At 32.3% G+C, this 17,298-nt stretch overlaps 3 protein-coding genes across 4 annotated transcripts in view; 1 reads left to right on the forward strand and 2 right to left on the reverse strand.

Moving 5' to 3' along the window:
• The window catches only part of LOC124427727, a 28,780-nt gene extending 14,502 nt beyond the window's left edge, over positions 1-14,278 (reverse strand). Inside the window, exon 1 of the mRNA XM_046970992.1 lies at positions 14,116-14,278. Within this exon, the coding sequence (XP_046826948.1) occupies positions 14,116-14,153 (38 nt within the window). The 5' untranslated portion in view covers positions 14,154-14,278. The remainder of the gene's footprint in view (positions 1-14,115) is intronic.
• LOC124427724 overlaps positions 1-15,376 on the forward strand; it is a 20,473-nt gene extending 5,097 nt beyond the window's left edge. Inside the window, exons 3-10 of the mRNA XM_046970987.1 lie at positions 11,864-11,929; positions 12,009-12,094; positions 12,284-12,379; positions 14,062-14,187; positions 14,271-14,378; positions 14,510-14,589; positions 14,752-14,859; positions 14,946-15,376. Coding sequence (XP_046826943.1) covers positions 11,864-11,929; positions 12,009-12,094; positions 12,284-12,379; positions 14,062-14,187; positions 14,271-14,378; positions 14,510-14,589; positions 14,752-14,859; positions 14,946-15,113 — 838 coding nt within the window. The 3' untranslated portion in view covers positions 15,114-15,376. The remainder of the gene's footprint in view (positions 1-11,863; positions 11,930-12,008; positions 12,095-12,283; positions 12,380-14,061; positions 14,188-14,270; positions 14,379-14,509; positions 14,590-14,751; positions 14,860-14,945) is intronic.
• On the reverse strand, positions 15,376-16,658 carry LOC124427728 (protein LLP homolog). Of its 2 annotated transcripts, none has more exons than XM_046970999.1 (3): positions 16,464-16,658; positions 15,810-15,974; positions 15,376-15,729 (listed from the first exon to the last, which is right to left on the reverse strand). In XM_046970999.1, exons 2-3 carry the CDS (start codon positions 15,961-15,963, stop codon positions 15,467-15,469), a joined length of 417 nt encoding a protein of 138 aa, XP_046826955.1. In that variant the 5' UTR covers positions 15,964-15,974; positions 16,464-16,658; the 3' UTR covers positions 15,376-15,466. The 2 variants fall into 2 exon arrangements, with proteins under 2 accessions (XP_046826955.1, XP_046826954.1); XM_046970998.1 differs by lacking the exon at positions 16,464-16,658 and adding an exon at positions 16,163-16,385 and having other exon boundaries at positions 15,377-15,729.
• Positions 16,659-17,298: the final 640 nt, after the last annotated feature.

Below are 17,298 nucleotides of genomic sequence, written 5' to 3' on the forward strand. Positions count from 1 at the left end.
TAATCGGTATTCACGAGAAATACAATCGTTGTTGCGAATACATCGAAACAATGAGATTGACTCATTGAAACTTTTAATTGTTATTACAACGAAATATAAGTTGTAAGAGAAAAGATTACGAACATTTACAATAAATACGAATATCTCCATCAACGAGATTCGAGCTTTTGTTTTATGTTTCTAACTCGTGAATTCACGAGTTAGAAACATTTCGACGTTCGTATTTATAGAATAACGTTCGAAAATAATGTGTCTCGCTTCGCTTGGAATAGACTAGAAAATTTGTATAAAAAGCACGAGAGAAACGTAACACGCTAAGTATCTCTGGTAAAAATTCTCGCAAATTTATCGATTTAGGAGTATTACGTACGAGAATAATCTTGAAAATAATGTTGAACATGGAAAAAGAGATTTGATCGAGGAAAAACATATAATTATTAGTGAATATTATTAACTAATAACACTAAATGTTTTTGTTCATAAACATGGATAAAAATACATAAAGCGTTTATCTATTTAATGATAGTATGAAAGAAAATGAAATCAATTGAATAAAGTTGATTATAGTCATAAAAGCAACTAGAAGCAGTTTAATGGGAGCCAGTAGTAATCGAATACTCGGGAACTCGAAGCCACAATGTTATCCAGATTCAGAGGTATCGTTGGTTCATTAAACTCGAATACTCTTGTAATAAAATTTAATTGCTCGGTTATAGAAATTTTCACAAAATCGATTTTTATATTACATGTATATATAAATCCTCTAAACAAAATTATTTATATCTATATCATCCGCTATTGAAACAAATCAACTATATTATTCGTCCCTGCTAGAAACTCACTCGTATCTATATTATCTATTCCTGGAAGAAACTCACTTATATTTATATTATCCATTCTTAGAATTTATCATCCGAGTATCTATTTTCAATAAATCGAGTATATATAATATCAGTTTTGAACCCGGATAATATTCTAAACTCAGTTATCCGAATTAAAATGTTGCGAAGAGAAGGATGCGAAAAGCGAGAATAATTGAATAAAGCTTTGAAGAGGTCTAACTCATGAACTGCGAGTTTCACTTAATGGGATTCGTTCCATGCGAGACTCGAACGCCTTTGGGCGACTTTGGTGATGTCGAGTTTGGAACGTATCTGAGCGTTGCGAAGAGGAGAAAGAAGAGAGACAAGGTGGAATGAGACACCATGGCCACAAATAGAGCGCATCTTTTGCCACGAATCTTTCCCTTTCTTTTTCTTTTTCCTTCATCCACTTAGAGGACTGATCGTCTCGTAGGATAAACATAACAGTGACGGACGTTCAACCCAGTAGCCGTATCCGGAGTATTTAGCCGATGCGTGTTTCATGAATTCGTCACGTGTCGTTGTAGAAACACTTCGAACCTGTTCCAAAGGGAACGAGAACTGGTTCGTGAATGTACACGCAGGTGCGTTCGGTGACGGGTACGACAGGCTCATAAAATGTAAAATTGTACCGATTTAAAGAGCGCACGCGTCGTGATCGTTTCTAAATTTCATAATGATTGAGTCAGACTGCGGTTTAGACTTATTTACATATTTACCCTGTCTATAAATATTCCTTATATGTAACGTATGTAAGAATATTTCTCATGTATATAAGTATATATACATTCTGCTTCTTTGGAATATCGTATGTTTATCCTAAAAAAAAAAAGAAAAGAAAAAAAAAAGAAAAAGAAAAAGGAGAAAAAAGAAAGAAACAAAAATATACGAAGAATATAAAATATTTGTCTACAGATTAGCTCGAAAAATTGTAAGCTGCTTTAACACTTTCTCAGTTGAGATAAATGTGAATATAGATTAGAATTTAAACTTCCTCCTCGAGAACATAATTCTCTGATAATTCTCGCGATGGGAAACGGAGTATGATAAAAATTAAAAAGTTTCACGCTGAAAGATACAATTTTTTGAACGTATAAATATAAAAATCGAGAACAGAAATTCGTACTACAAGTTTGCTATGGTTTTTCAGACATATCTCGTCCGTATAAATCGATACTAGATCAATCTTTTTTTTGGTCATGCGTTAAGAAGAGAAAGAGAGAGAGAGAGAGAGAGAGAGAGAGAGAGAGAGAGAGAGAGAGAGAGTGATGGAAAGGTCACAGGTTAAAAAATCGCGAGAGCTGCAAGCGTCCACCACACGCGATTGCACGGAGGCGGTCAAGGTACTCCTGGCCCTCGTGAACCGCCAGGCCCTCGAGCGATGGCCCTCGGGTGGTCGAACCGGATGGCTGCTCATATTCGCCGTAAATGGACGCTCGAGTAAAAAACTACATCGTTCCTTTTTCGCGAGGAATTCATACCTTCTCATTTCTACCTTTATACCTTCTTCTTCTTCTTCTTCTTTTTTTTTCTTTTTTTCAGTGTCCTTTTCGAACGAAGCGAATCACTAAAAATCATTCGAAGAACGAATAACACGCTAAGAGAGAGTATTTAGTGAAGTTTCGTAAGATCGATTTCACTTCGTTCGTTTATGTCTAGGAAAGGGTCTTGCATATGATCATTCAGCCAACTACAAGTATTAATAGGCGCGGAGAGATCGCTGGAGGGTGTTCGCGGCTGGTGAAACGCGTATTAACAGGAAAGAAAGAAAGAGAGAGCGAGAGAGAGAGAGAGAGAGAGAGAGAAGTGTTTTGCTAGGATGCGAGAGGATGTATTTTTGCGATAGCATACGCGTGAGAAATTCTTGCAGGCTCCCACACACGAACTAACTATGATGCAAGAAAAAGCTCGAGATTCTTTGTCTTCTCTTGAGTACGTTCTCCTGAAAGTATCCTGAACCCGCCTATGGAACTGGTTTCGTTGTTCCTGATTGACCTGGAACAATAGCGCCACTTAAGTATGCCGACGAGCTGCTTGACGTCCATAAAATCTTTCCCTCGCATCAAGGAACTATTAACTAATGCAAATCTTCTCTTTCTCCTTCTTTCTCTTTCGCAAAATATGATGCTTGGATAATATTTTTCTGTACATTTCGTTTTATCGTTTTGTTAAAATAAGAAAAGAAAAAAAAAAAGGAACGATATTGTAATACCTGAATTCATCTTTAACGAAAAGCTCCATTCTTTTCTAGGATTTTTCTGGTATATCAATGTGCTTATATGTAAATGATAATTTTTAAGCACTTGTAACAATTTGTAAAAGATTTGTAAAATTTTTTTTTTCTCAACACTGTGAATAGAAATTCAAGGAAACTATAATTTTTGATAATGATATCTGTAATGTAGTGAGGTGTAATTCGATTAATCATAAAAGATATTCGAACATATAATATATAATCAATAGAGTCTTGTCCGGTTCTGTAAACGACTCGCAGACTACCGTAGTCATAACGGACACGAAAGAAAAAGAAAAACGAAGAAGTAAAAGTAGAAGGGATAATGTGAGACGATGCATGTCTTATTGGCACTGCGTAGGTATGTAATTACTTCACTTCCGACACAATTCTTAACCTTTCATCAAGTAATTTTGTAATTTGGAAGTTTTTAACAGATCTACCTTAAAACTTAAGCTCTTCATTTTTTACTGCATTTCACTGTAATTCAGTTATTTATCAGCTCATAATATTAATATTATCAAGCGTTTTTCTTGTATTAAATAAAAGAAAAAAAAAAAAAAAAAAAAAAAGAAAAGAAAAGAAGAAAGACAAAAAAGAAAATGTTTGAAAATTTTATTAATATCTGTGTGAAAGAATAAAAAAAAAAAAAAAGAAGAAAAAACAAACAATTGTATTTACCGTGTAATGCGATCCTTGAAATTGTATTACGAGAATGGCATAATGATGACAGAGATGCGTCGAAACGAAGGAGATCTTATAAACAATTTCAAATATCGCATTTCTGAAATTAGCGAAGGTGAATCACGTTCTCGAATGGTCGGTCGTTTTGGTGCAAGTTTAGCTTCGACGTTCTCGCATTCACTCGCTAACGTATACATCGGAGTTACTATGGCGTCAGATTGTTTAGCCATCGTCCGTTACCCTCGTAGGGGAAAGTAACGATTCGTCGATATAGCAACCGTTAACGATCGGTAGGCTATATATTCTTAAGGCTTAACTCCCTCGATGAAAAGACTCTTTTTCTTCGAGGAATAAAAAGATGAGTTGAAGGTGTTGAAAGAAGATTATTCGAAGGAGAAAATATATCGAGAGATATCTGGAATATGAATCGATGCCATTTGTCACTATGGAAAGTCACTCTTTATTGTTAGACCGTATGATAAACCGCCGACGCATAAATATTCAGAGATAAAAATATTCGACTTTCTTTATCGTATGAGTTTTTTTTTTTTAAAGTCAATTTCAATCATGAAAGATAGCTTTTCTTTACAAAATTAGAAAAATTATTAATTGTAATGGTAATTAATGGTAATATTATTACATACCATTCGCGTTTGGATAGTACTACTGAAATATTAAATTAATTAAGAATGACGATTAAAAGTTTAATTATTAATTACTATAGATATACGAACACACAGAGCTGAGAATAAGATTTAAAATGAAACTATATATATAGTAATAAAATACATATACGTATATAGGTATGTATATTACTAATTTAAGAAGTAATAATGATCTATGGAGAATTGGATATGCGTTTTATTAATTAAATATAGCAAATAAATAAAATGCCAGAAATATAATGGTAGAATTAATATAAGTTGTCAGTGGAAAGTTTTGTGAAGTACAACATACAAATTAATATTTTTTCGACGGTGTTCCAAACCTTAATTGGTATTATACCTCGTAACAATACATATTTAACCAACGAAGCGAAATAAAAGACGGGCCAATAAAAACGGCCCATTTCTAATTGGACTTATTGTTTCACATTATTCGCGGTTTACTTCGTGACTCAGAACAACAAATTCAGAATTTCGTCATCGTGCTAATCAGTTACGCTTCCTCTCAAGTTTCATTTCAAAGGAACATCCATGGTGATTCTCGTTTTGTTCGCGATTTTAATCGATGCCGTTAAATCGCGATGAATTTGCAAGTGCCAGAGTGTACACGTTCTCCCATCAAATCCTGTCATGTCTGACTCGCGCTCCTTTATCTTTCCACTTTGCACGCGCTTTTATTCGTTCGCGTAGTACCCTCGACGAGACAGTGAGAGGCCAGACAGGGGTCGGTTGGTTGTGTGAAACTGCCTCGTAGAATTATTATACCGAAACGTTAAACGGAATAAAGGCTCAAGGACGAAGACCGAATCGTTCGAACTTCCACGAAGGATTTCTTGTTATACGGGAAATAAGATTTAAGCGATTCCATGAATTCAAATGTAAAAATGTTCTTTTCTTCTAAGATAAAAGAAACCTGACAGAAAGTTTATTATATACCTGTCATTTTACAAATAAAATTTTCTACGAATTACCCTTTTCAAGTATTATGAAAGTAGAAACGATCGAATCTACTTTTGTACGAGTGTGTTCGTAAATTACCTAAATGGACGATCGTAAGTCATCCACCACTCTTTTTCACTTTGGACGACGCGAAAGTGGTCTCTGCAAAGAAGAAGGATGTCCGAAGAAAAATGAGGTGTCACGAATCTCGAGGCTGCTCTCGATCGATCCTTTCGCCTTCGACCAACGACCAATGTGGCCAATACTATTCCCGTTGGTAGATTTTACGAAGGGAATTGTTCGTTGAGTCACGAGTGCCACTTCAATTCACGGCTTCTTCTCTCTTCTGCCCTCGCTCTTCCCCCATCCCTTCTTTCTTTTTTAATATGAGTTCGAGAGCACGATTGGAGTCATTGAGATTCCATACTTTTTGTGAAGCTTTTATTGCCTCAGCCTCGCTTCGTTTTCGAACTTATTGGCATTTTTCTTTTTTTTTCTTTTTTTTTTCTTTTCTTTCCTTTCTTCTTTTCTTTTCTCTTAACGAGAAAAATAGCGAGTCGTCAAGAAGCGTCAAATGTCAAACGTTTCGATTAGAACAGGATAGAGAGTTATTCATTGTTAAAAATTAACAAGGGACTGTTAATGAAAAAATTCGCGTTAACCATTAGCGCGGAACGATTGCGATAAAGGACAAAAATGAATGAATGTTCCTTATAGAATGGTAGTAACAGAGACGAAGCGGTGCCAAGATTTAATATCGCTTTTTACGAGCTTCGGTTAATTCGATGGTACGTTCGTTACACTTAACTCTCATTAAATCTTTGATTTACGAGACTCTGTCTCCGAACTTGGAAAGCGATGAATGTACATTTTTATCCATGGCCAACTTGTATACCGGAAAAAGAAAATATCTTTCAACGTTAAGGTTCACGAGATCGGATAATAAAGAGTTCGTGTTTATTGCTGGTGCCAGTGCACGGACGTCCGCTAAATTTCTTATATTTGCGATCGTCGACCTGTTCGAACAAAAGGAAGTTCGTTCGAAAAAGAAAGAGATAAAGAAAAAGAGATAGAGAAAGAAAGAAAGAAAGAGAAAGAGAGAGAGAGAGAGAGAGAGAGAGAGAAAGAGAGAAAGAGAGAGAGAGAGAGAGAGGGGGAGAAATATAGAAAGGAAGATAGAGAGATAAAATCAAGAATTTTATAACTTTTTTGTCTTTTTTATCCCATCGCAAAATAATGTATAATGAATGTGTGTACGATTTCTCAAAGAAGCCGGTATATCGTTATGCGTTAAAGATACTCGAGGTGAATCTTTCTTGGAGATAGCCGTTGAGATTTCGGAAGTGCTTAAGAGAGCCGTAGACACGCGAGCAGCCAACGCGATAACTCATCGGAAATTTATCACCCTGGAGAAGGCTCCAAGCCGGATCACGCAAGGGACGATCCTGTCCCACTCTTTCTCTCTCTCTCTCTCTCTTTCTCTTCTTTCCTATCGTACGACGTTGCTAATTTTATTACCGATGTCTTCTATCTGCCTTATCTCTCTCTCTCTCTCTCTCTCTCTCTCTCCCTCTCTCTCTCTTTCTCTCTTTCTCTCTTCTCTCTCTTTCTCTCCCTTTCTCTCTCTCTCTCTCCCTTTTTTCTGTTTAGTCTTTCGACGCCCTCGGTCTCGCACGCCATGGATATCTTCCAAGATAATATTAAGAAACATAGTACGTGTATTACCTATCACCATAGAGAAAATCTTTTATTAACGACGAATTTTCATGATAATGAAATATGAATTATTAAGCGTGTCCTTACTAGTCTATCTAAAAATGTCTTTAAATCATTCGAAACGAAGAAGAAAGAATTCTTTCGTAGTTTTTATACATTTTTCAAATAGACGGACCTGGTGAATAATAGAAAGGATACTCTCGACGAAACCCCTTGTAAGATTTCGTCGAAAGGTTTACATGAAAACAGGCTGAAAAGTCAAGGATATTTTACATGTTGCGAGTATTCTTTCGTAAAGTGTATTTAAGAAAAAAAAAAAAAAAAAAAAAAAAAAAAAAAAAAAAATGGAAAATAAAGAAAAGAAAAAAACATAAGTACTGTAAGATTATACATGTAATTTACTTTAAATAATAGGTGGAGAAATACACTCTATTATTATCGTAGATAATTTATTTTATTTTAAGATTATCGGAAGGTTCACGAATTGGACGTGCATGCAAATATATATAAGGTGATTTAAAAATATATTTCAAAAGTATAAGAAATAAGTAGTATTCTCAAAATCAGATATAGATAATTTATTTCATTTTTGAAAAACAATTATATAACGTATGTGAATACGTTATATGATACTTCATACGAATTCTGATATAACTATGATACGTCAGTCGCATGAAAGAATATTAATGAAATAAGCAAATGTCGGAGGTTAAATTGTACGTTATGTATGTAACATTATTCGTATATTATAATTGATACTCGAAAATAAAATAAATTGTTCATATATCTACGTTGATTTTCAGACATATATCAAGAGGACACTTCTTCTATAATAATATTGATAATATTATCTATCTCTAAATTTTTCGATAATATTTTTAGATCACCCTATATGCTTTTACATGCTGTTATCATTGACGAGCGATGTACCGTATCGCGGAGAGTTGTTCTTGAACCAGTATTCCCACGCGATTGTCCTCCGAACCGTATCCAAAGTGTCTCCAAGATCCGTTTAACAATATTTTTTTCATTTTTTTTATTTTTCAAATACACGTGAAAGTGTAATCTTGTCGATGAAAAACAAAGGTGATACGATCGGCAAACGTTCCTTTTCTTTTTCATTTAGAATCATTTACCTTAAACGATTGTTTTCGCTGAATGAACTTTCAATACAATTCAATGTGAGATAGATCGAGTTTCGCGATATTTAACCGCACCCACGGATTTTCATTTAAAACGATTCAAACGACAGATCGACTCTTCGTCGATTTCCAAAAGCGTAGATCGACGATCAAACAAATTTTTGTTGGACATGTAAACCGGTTTAACAGCGAATCGACTATTTCTCATAACGTTACTCAGAAATGATCTTTATATAAAACGGTGAACGATATCGTGTTTTCATCGATCGTTAAGATTTCATCAATTTCAGAAACGATATTTAGAGAAAAATGAATGAAAAAGAACAATTCTAATGTATCTAAAATTTCAATTAGAAAGATGGATAATGTACTGATTACTAGAAAAGTAAACAATAAAAGTAAACAAGCAAACTGTTTGAGAAACGTAAAGACATATATACGTATAAATAATGTGAAGTATGTTATATGGATATTTTGAATAAATTCTAAATTATGGGTTATATGAAAAATTGTTTCATACAAAAGTTGTGTTGTTTCGACGAGGATACTCTACGAAAAACACAATATTTATTTTTATAATAGATAATTCGAAAGGTAAATTTATTATTTTCGATTTAATAATTAACAAAGATATTCTGCATTTTTCTTTAAAAATATACATTTACATATCAAATTTTCTATTATATTGAGACATAACGTTAAATATTTCAATGAAATTAAAAGTGTTTCTAAGGAGTGTTCATAAACATGTAACTGTATAAAACGATTTGTCATAGAAAGCATATAATATTCAGAGATCATTCAAAGTTTACATGTTAAATAGCTCACCCTGTATATCCTCCATTACTTGGAAGTGACTCATTTTTAAAGAACGAGACTTTCTAATATTTACTTAAAGTACACTCACCGAGCGTGTTCAAGACTAAAATCAATAAGTATACTATATATCAGTTGAGCAGAGAAAATTTCTATGTTCCTTTAATTTTTTTTCTCGAAAATAATGCATTCACCAAAGTTACATCCTTTTCTTCAAGCTACACATATACCTTATTTCTTGACCTCGTCCAAGACCTTGCTTTCGTCCTGGAACGCATCACGTCGTGAGAATCTAAGCGCGACATAACTCTCTCATAACTTTAAGAAGAATATTTTACAGGCCATTACTTCGGAAAAATAGTAAAATATTTCTTCGCTAGACATACCTTACACTTTTACTTAAAATCATGCGTATATTCATATCACACAGATCGTTAATTTTTATATAGTTACACGTGGTTGCCAATCGATAAAAAGAATTACTGATATAATATAGAAAATATCTTAGAAGAGATAAGAACGATTTGATAAAATGTTCAATTCAAATAAAACGATTGATTAATCTATTGCGATTTGAATATTAATTAATTAACGCGGTGTCATACTTTCTATTAATTATTACACCTTACATTAGTTTTATATCTTTTATAATTTTACAAACTCGTTTTTTGCTTCAATATTTTCACTATAATGTTATCACGAAGATGAACAAAAAAAAATATGCTAAAAATGCCAAAGAACTAACGTTCTTTATTTCTCTTTTGCATCATTTTCCATGAAACTTTTTATTCGATAGCATCGAGAGTAGTGGCTGGTAATAGAAGAAAGCTTTATAAAAGAAAGGATACGAGGTAAGGCAAAAAAGAGAGGGAAAAAGATAAGGGTCATGCTACTCCAATGTGTCTCTTTTTGTTTTTCCTTCTCTTTTTGCCTCTATCTCTCTATCTCTCTCCCTCTCTTTTTTGGGAAGGCAGAAGGCGTTTTAATTGCACTCTTGTGCCCGCTAGCTGAGTTTAATCGGGCGAGTCCAGCTTCTTTGTCCGGCGTTCCCTATGCCCGTATCATGCCTCCTTTTTCCTTCGATGTCTTATCCTTCTTGCAAGGAAGAGGATCATGAGTCGGAAAATATGCGATGGAGGGCACGCATCGTGTGGATCGAGGATACGTTGTTGGGACAGTTAACGTCGTGTCGCGTTTCAGTAAACATGACAGCGACACGGCAAAACGCAATTTTCTGCGCCCTGATGATGACGAAGTGGTTCCACCGAGTCCGCCTCTTCGTACCAAATTATATATGATCTTCATGTATATATGCATATATGTAGAATATACTTGCGCTAACGCGTTCTTCTATCTAAACTATAGTACAGTAATACAGTAATGCGCGAACTATGAGAAGATATAGTAAACTTTTTTTTATATACATTTTTCGTATAACAAGAATTAAATCGAAAAGAAAAAATTTTACTTTATTTGCAAAATAAAAATATATATATATATATATATAATATTATTACTCTGCCATTATATTTATTAAAGTAATGTAAAAAATGTCAAGGCACGCGTAGAATTTCTTCCTAAGAGGATCGTGAATATAAATGGTTTGCGTATCACAGTTATAATATATACTACTATAAGTATCCGGACGGTCGTATACTTTGAAATATTGTTGATAATAACTTTTATAAAATAATTAATAAGAATATGAATTGTAATAGTATAAATTTAATATATATATATATATATATATATATATATATATTCTTTTTTTTCATAATATGAGAAGGATTAACGTTTATGAATATTGCGTGCAGCACTACGTGTAGAGTTATGATAATACTAAATAACGGAATGATATATAAGTTATGACTTGAATCACAAATGATGAGACAAATTTTGTACCAAAATAAATATCTTCGATATTACGGAAAATTTTTTATACTTTATATTTACAATTAATTGCTTCAAAAAAAAAAAAAAAAAAAAAAAAAGAGAAGAATCAAGTTATTATAAATTTAGTTATTAAAATTAATTCCTTATTATTCCCCTACTTCTTTGCCAACAAATAAAATGAATAAATTCCTTTAAATTGTATATTTTGATAACATCTATTAAATATCCGAATATTTACGTACGGTAATGTACCTACATTCATTCTCTATTTTTCTCCTCGGTCGTCTTCACATCGTTTCATCTTGAAACTATGCGAATACTGTACGGAACGCAGATCTATCGCTTCTCAGCACTACTGTCACCATATAACCACTCTGCCGACTACCGAGCAATTCGCTATTTTTAATTACGCCGGCTTCCCAAACTCTCTGTGGTAAAATCAAGGAAACATATGTTGTATGGTGAATATGAAAAGAGATTTAATTTAATACCTCTTTCCTCTCTCTCTCTCTCTCTTTCACACACGCATACACACATTCTTCTTCTTCATCGTATATTCGACAAAGGGTTCCACGTTATGCGAATCGAGGCGTGGTAATGAATGCAAAGCCAGATTCGTCCCCTCGACGTGAAAGACGCGACCTTCTTAAAGCAACGAGAGCTCGTTACGTGTCGTACTGGACGATTTATTTTCAGATCATGCGTAGCATCTATCTCTCGTCGCGTTTAAACTTTTCTGCTCTTTCGATTAGATATATTTCTTCATCTATTCTTTCTTTTTTTTTCTTTTTTTCTTTTTTCTTTTTTTTTTTCTTTTTTTCTTTTTTCTTTTTTTTTTTCTTCTTTTTCCCTTAGCTCTCGGGCTATTTTCAAACGAAGTTATCATTGTTGTTGTTTTTTTTTTTTTTTTAGAAGGCGAGTATGTGCACGTCAAACCACTGCCTCTTCCCCGCATCATCACCGTGGTAGACAGATCAGGTAAACTTTATTATACTGTTGATCCATCGAGATCTTCTAAAATTTCAAATTACTCGAGATGAATCATTGTATACTTTAGGTTAGTCTACACCGAAATGTCACCCGGTTTTACGTGCTGTCCAGGTTGGATGCAGTTTACTCGTCTCAGTTTCGGTTGCAACAAACGTAAGATCCTCTTTTTACACTTTTATATATATATATATATATATATATATATATATATATATTATATTAAAAATATTTATATAATAATAATAATAATAATAATAATAATAATAATAATAATAATAATAATAATAATAATAATAATAATAATAATTGAATAATTTCTTAATAACGCGATTTGTCTTTTAGCAACCTGTTTAGCGTCATGTTTAAATGGTGGAACCTGTGTTTCACCAGGGAAATGTGTCTGTCCGAAGGGTTTTACTGGTAGTCAGTGCCAATCGGGTGAGCCAATATTTCTATACAATTTCAATATCATAATTTACGTAGAAATAAACGTTAAATAAGAAAATAGACGATATGTATATATTTATGTTAGATTAGAAATTCTCTAACTCTAACGACACAAAGTATCGATATCCTTCTAAGGTAACTCGTAGTAAAAGTGCCTTACAAAGTTCGCGATAATGACTCGACTGACGAATGCGAGTCGTTAAATCATGAAGTATCTGGAGTGTATCGATACCAAACAACGATTACATTCGTGTAGCCAGGAATTGTTGGGCGTAATTAAATCGACGCGGTGCGATATTCCATTCGATAGCATTACGCTCCGTGTGTATAGTCAATGAGAAACCTATTTATCTATCTACGGGGTGGTCTATATAACTAGAATTACTTTGATATTTCTATAAATATTAATTTTAATGAAAAAAGTCTTTGAAATGTAATTATATTTCAAAAGGGAGCGATATAATGTATTATTTTATTTTATTTTATTTATTTATTTATTTATTTTTTTTTTTTTAATTGCTGGCAATTTTTAGGATATCGAGATATCTTTTAATCTTCCTTATATATCATTTCTTTTTTTCTAATAAAACTCATTTTATTTTCTATAAAAAAATATTTAAATAATATTGAAGAAAATATAATCACATTAAATATTATGATTACAGGTCTACTTTCATTTGGATTTAATTCAATCAGCTTTGTAATATGAATAAATGAATGGCGAAAAATAAAAAAAGAAATAATGAAACTATTAATAAATATTATTGATAAAAACTAACAAACTATTGTTCACATTCGCGATAATTTTATTTATTCTATCAAACATATTAATAAGATCATAGAAATTATTATAGGAAAGAAATGTATTATCATTGAAAAAATTATCAGAAATTTTCATGTCTTGCAAACTAGAATTTTGTTCTAATAATGTGAGCCACCCTATATGTGAACTTACATACATGTATATTTAAATGTGTGCTTACGTATCTAGGCACTATGGTGTTCTACCTTTGGATAGACTGTGTGTTTTCGATAGATTTACGAGCGATTATCGATATGTTACACGAACGTTCTAATTACTTGGGCGACGTCTTGCGTTATAGGATCATCTTTTTTTTTGATCGTTCATTCGCGATTCGTTCAGACGACGGAAAACTTTGTCACTCGATTAAAATTACTTAGACCAGTGGAAAGATTTACGAAGGTGGCTGGAGATAGAAACGACGAGGATATACCAGACGTCCCCTAATCCTCAATGTGCAATTGCCTTTTCGAAATTAATTGCAACGGGTTCGCGTCGTAGCCTTTAGTTTGTAGTACATGCACGTTCGTACGTGGTAATCAAGCTTAAGGTGTTACCTTGCATATATATATATATATATATATATATATATATATATATATACACGTTGTTTAAGCAAAAATATATTCGGTCGATATAATTCTTAAAGATTTAAAAGATAGGACGATACAAATCTTGTAACATATAAAGTGGTTATTCTAATTATTAGAAATAATATTTCTAGAGGAAATTGTTTTAAATAAAAAAAAATTGATATCACATTATTAAGAAGAATAAATAAATTAAAAAAATATTAAAAAATATTTAAGATATATTGAGAAAGGAAGAGAATAAAATTGATTGATATGTAATATCAATTTTCATATCATAGACGTAGACGAATGTGTGACAGAGAAGCCATGCGGACAACTTTGTAGAAACCTACCTGGTAGTTACGAGTGTTACTGCAGAGCCGGTTTTCATCTTCAACAAGATGGACAATCCTGTCGAAGAAATGGTGAGTTTCCAGAAACAGCTCGAATGCTCTAGGCTAGAGCTCTTCCTTGATCTTTCATCAGGCTAGCCACGTACGTTTTGCAGACACCGAAGATACAGCTTTTGAGGCTCGAGATCTAGAGAACGACTTCCATGAATCGTTGACGACGACGACGAGTACTACGAGAAAACCAACTACCACCTCCTCTCACGGTTCGTATATAGAGTGCTCCTCAGAGATAAGTTAAAAATATCTATGCGCAAGTTTACGTCCTTCCTGTCGTCGTTTTGAATCAACAAATAGAGTGACGTGTCGTCCGACACATGATTCTAATTTTTTGCAGATGCAGAAAACGAAGTGGGGGATGCTGACCTCGATCAGGACTATGAGATCATCTTGAAGAGACTTACTAAACTAGAAAAAGTATGTTCGTTGTATTGCGACGTTTCTTTTTAACTATGTCAATCTATTTCAATTTGTTTTTTTTTTTAATCACGTTCTAAAGATATTATTGTTATAGTTTAAATCTAAATTAATTAAAGAATATTTTAATGATAATTACAAAAACAATTTTATTATTCTTAGCAAGTAGCAAGGAATAAGAAAAGAGATACAGAAGCGACGGATATGAGCGCAAAAATTACTCTAGCCGTTGAGAGTATAAACGACATGAGAAGAGCGGTCGAGAATGTGGTAAGATTTAATGAAATTATGATTGTACGTACGTTAGAACATCTAGATAGAATACTAATGAACAAATGTTAAAAATCTGATTTCAGCAACTTATGCAACAAGAGATATATGATATGAGGAGTAAAATAAAACATTATGAGTTAGAGGCAAGGAAAGTGCAACACTTGACGAATCGTGTGGCGGATTTAGAAAGTAGGCTAAGAACACGTTGTAGATCTTCTTTGCCAGTCAACTCTGGATCTATAAACTTTTAATTTAGATACACTGTCGTGAAATGTGAAACGAATCATGATCGTATTGTTATCGCGTTTGCATGAAATTCTTCTTGATGAAAATATGAGGTACCGGTGTCACTGCCACGTTAGCATTTATATGATAGTTAGTACCATATAGTGTTATATGTAATTTAAATAATTTTACGAATCTTTGTACGCAGCTTTATAATAAAAAGAAATATAAACTAAGCGTAAGGATCTCTTATTGATTAATATTAATTAATATTTTCATAAATATTAAATTTTTGATTTGATTGATTCTAATATTTTTGTATATTTTTATCTTGTGTCAAAATAAACATTTACCATTTAATAATTATAAATGTACAACATTACTTCTTCTGTTTCAATTCTTTTTTCTGTCGCCTAGTTAATCTTTTGCATGTTTTCGTAGTACCTTTATCAGCTTTTGCTCTTCCCTTCTTATGTTTCATTATCTTTCGTCTATTCATCCAGATAGGATAATTTCCATATTGATCCTTTAATGTTTTCTTATCGTATACTCTACCACTGTCCACTTCCATTTTCTCTGTATCATCACTTTTATGATTTTCCTTTGTTTTAGAATTTTCTTTTATGTCCTTTGCATCAACCACTATTAAAAATATCACATTGTTATAATTTATTTTAAAAAATCTATAAAAATAATATATTCCAAACATGTATAATATATACCTTTAGCAATCTCAGATATTTCTGGCATTTCAATATCACCATTTTCATCGATACCAAGAGTCTTTTTCAATCTGACGAGTTCTTTCGCACCATAACGTTCTCTCTTAACAGCTCTGCATTTTCTCTTCCATTTGCTACGTAATGATTTTGCCATTATTTTGATTCCTGAATAGAAATTGTTATTAATGAAATGCATAAAAAGTGTAATACAATTTATAGATTATTAAGAAAATTTTTTACACAATGTTATTTATCAAAATATATACAATATAACCTCACTTTTAAGAATGTTCAAAAGTTTCAACTATATTATAACTTTCACTACAAATAACAAATAATTCTTTTTTCCTCACCTATAACACAATTGATTAATATAATCAATAATATAATTAATATCGATTTTAGATAACTCTTTTCTTTTTAAATAAAGTTTGTAATGTTCAGCACGTGTCACTATGTATACAGGCTACGATAAAATATGGCAGAGGTAGCACCATCTATAAAGGCCTTGATACACGAATTGGCATAAGACTTAAAACAAACCGTAAGAATTTTATCCTTATGAAATTTTTTACCGCTTTATCTTGCATAGAAAAAATATAAAAAAGAATAGTTAATTCTGATTTATAGATTTCTTTATAGTTTATGTCTTACGTTTTATGTCGAAGTATATGTGAAGTGCTTTAACAAATTTCAAAATTATTGAAAAAGAAAACTTTCATTTTATTAATTTAAAGCTGTTCATTTCATCTCTGATTTTATAATGATCAACGCCAATAATGAGTACTATTGAAAAAGATTTATTTTCTTTGGAAAAGATCGTACCAAAGAATGGTATTATTTTGACAATAGTATATATATAAAACTAAAGTTTAAAAAAAAAAATCGAAAAAGCCATGTTTTCGATTAAATCTTCATCTTTAAAATGAGATCTCGTTCATTAAAATCATTCAAAAATTATACTTGGACTCGCTGTTGGCGTAAACATTGGTTTTCGACATTTTTCATGTTTAAAGATTCGTATAGTGGCGCCACTTGAACTTCGTGGTAAAAGAGAAGAAGCTTCTATTCTTCCTACTGATTTTCACATAAACGCTAAAGTGGTGTATGATGTATGTATGTTTTTTAATAAACAACAGATCATTAAATCAAATTAACACAATATTATATATAATATAAATGAAAATCTAAATGAAATGAAATTAACGAAGCAAGAGCAGATCTGAACACGTCTAGACAGTTGTTTAGAAGAACGAAAACTACGTACTAACATGTTAGTAAAGATGACGAATAGGGGAAAGTCGTATCAAGGCCGATCTCTCGATCATCCTTTGATTGTTTACAAATACTTTTTCTCGATAAGCACTTATTAAAATTTTCGAATAGTACAGCATAGCAAACATATTTGTACACACACATACACACACATATATATATATATATATATATATATATTGGTAATAATATTTTATTACGCTCGAGCGTTTTT

Source organism: Vespa crabro, chromosome 10 (genome assembly GCF_910589235.1).
Source record: "Vespa crabro chromosome 10, iyVesCrab1.2, whole genome shotgun sequence".
Classification (NCBI taxonomy): Eukaryota; Metazoa; Arthropoda; class Insecta; order Hymenoptera; family Vespidae; genus Vespa; species Vespa crabro.

Coding starts and splice junctions, on each gene's coding strand:
- LOC124427728 (XM_046970999.1), bottom strand. CDS start 15,963: ATGGCAAAATCATTACGTAGCAAATGGAAGAGAAAATGCAGAGCTGTT. Junction 15,730..15,809: donor AATATCTGAGATTGCTAAAG/GTATATATTATA, acceptor TATTTTTAATAG/TGGTTGATGCAAAGGACATA.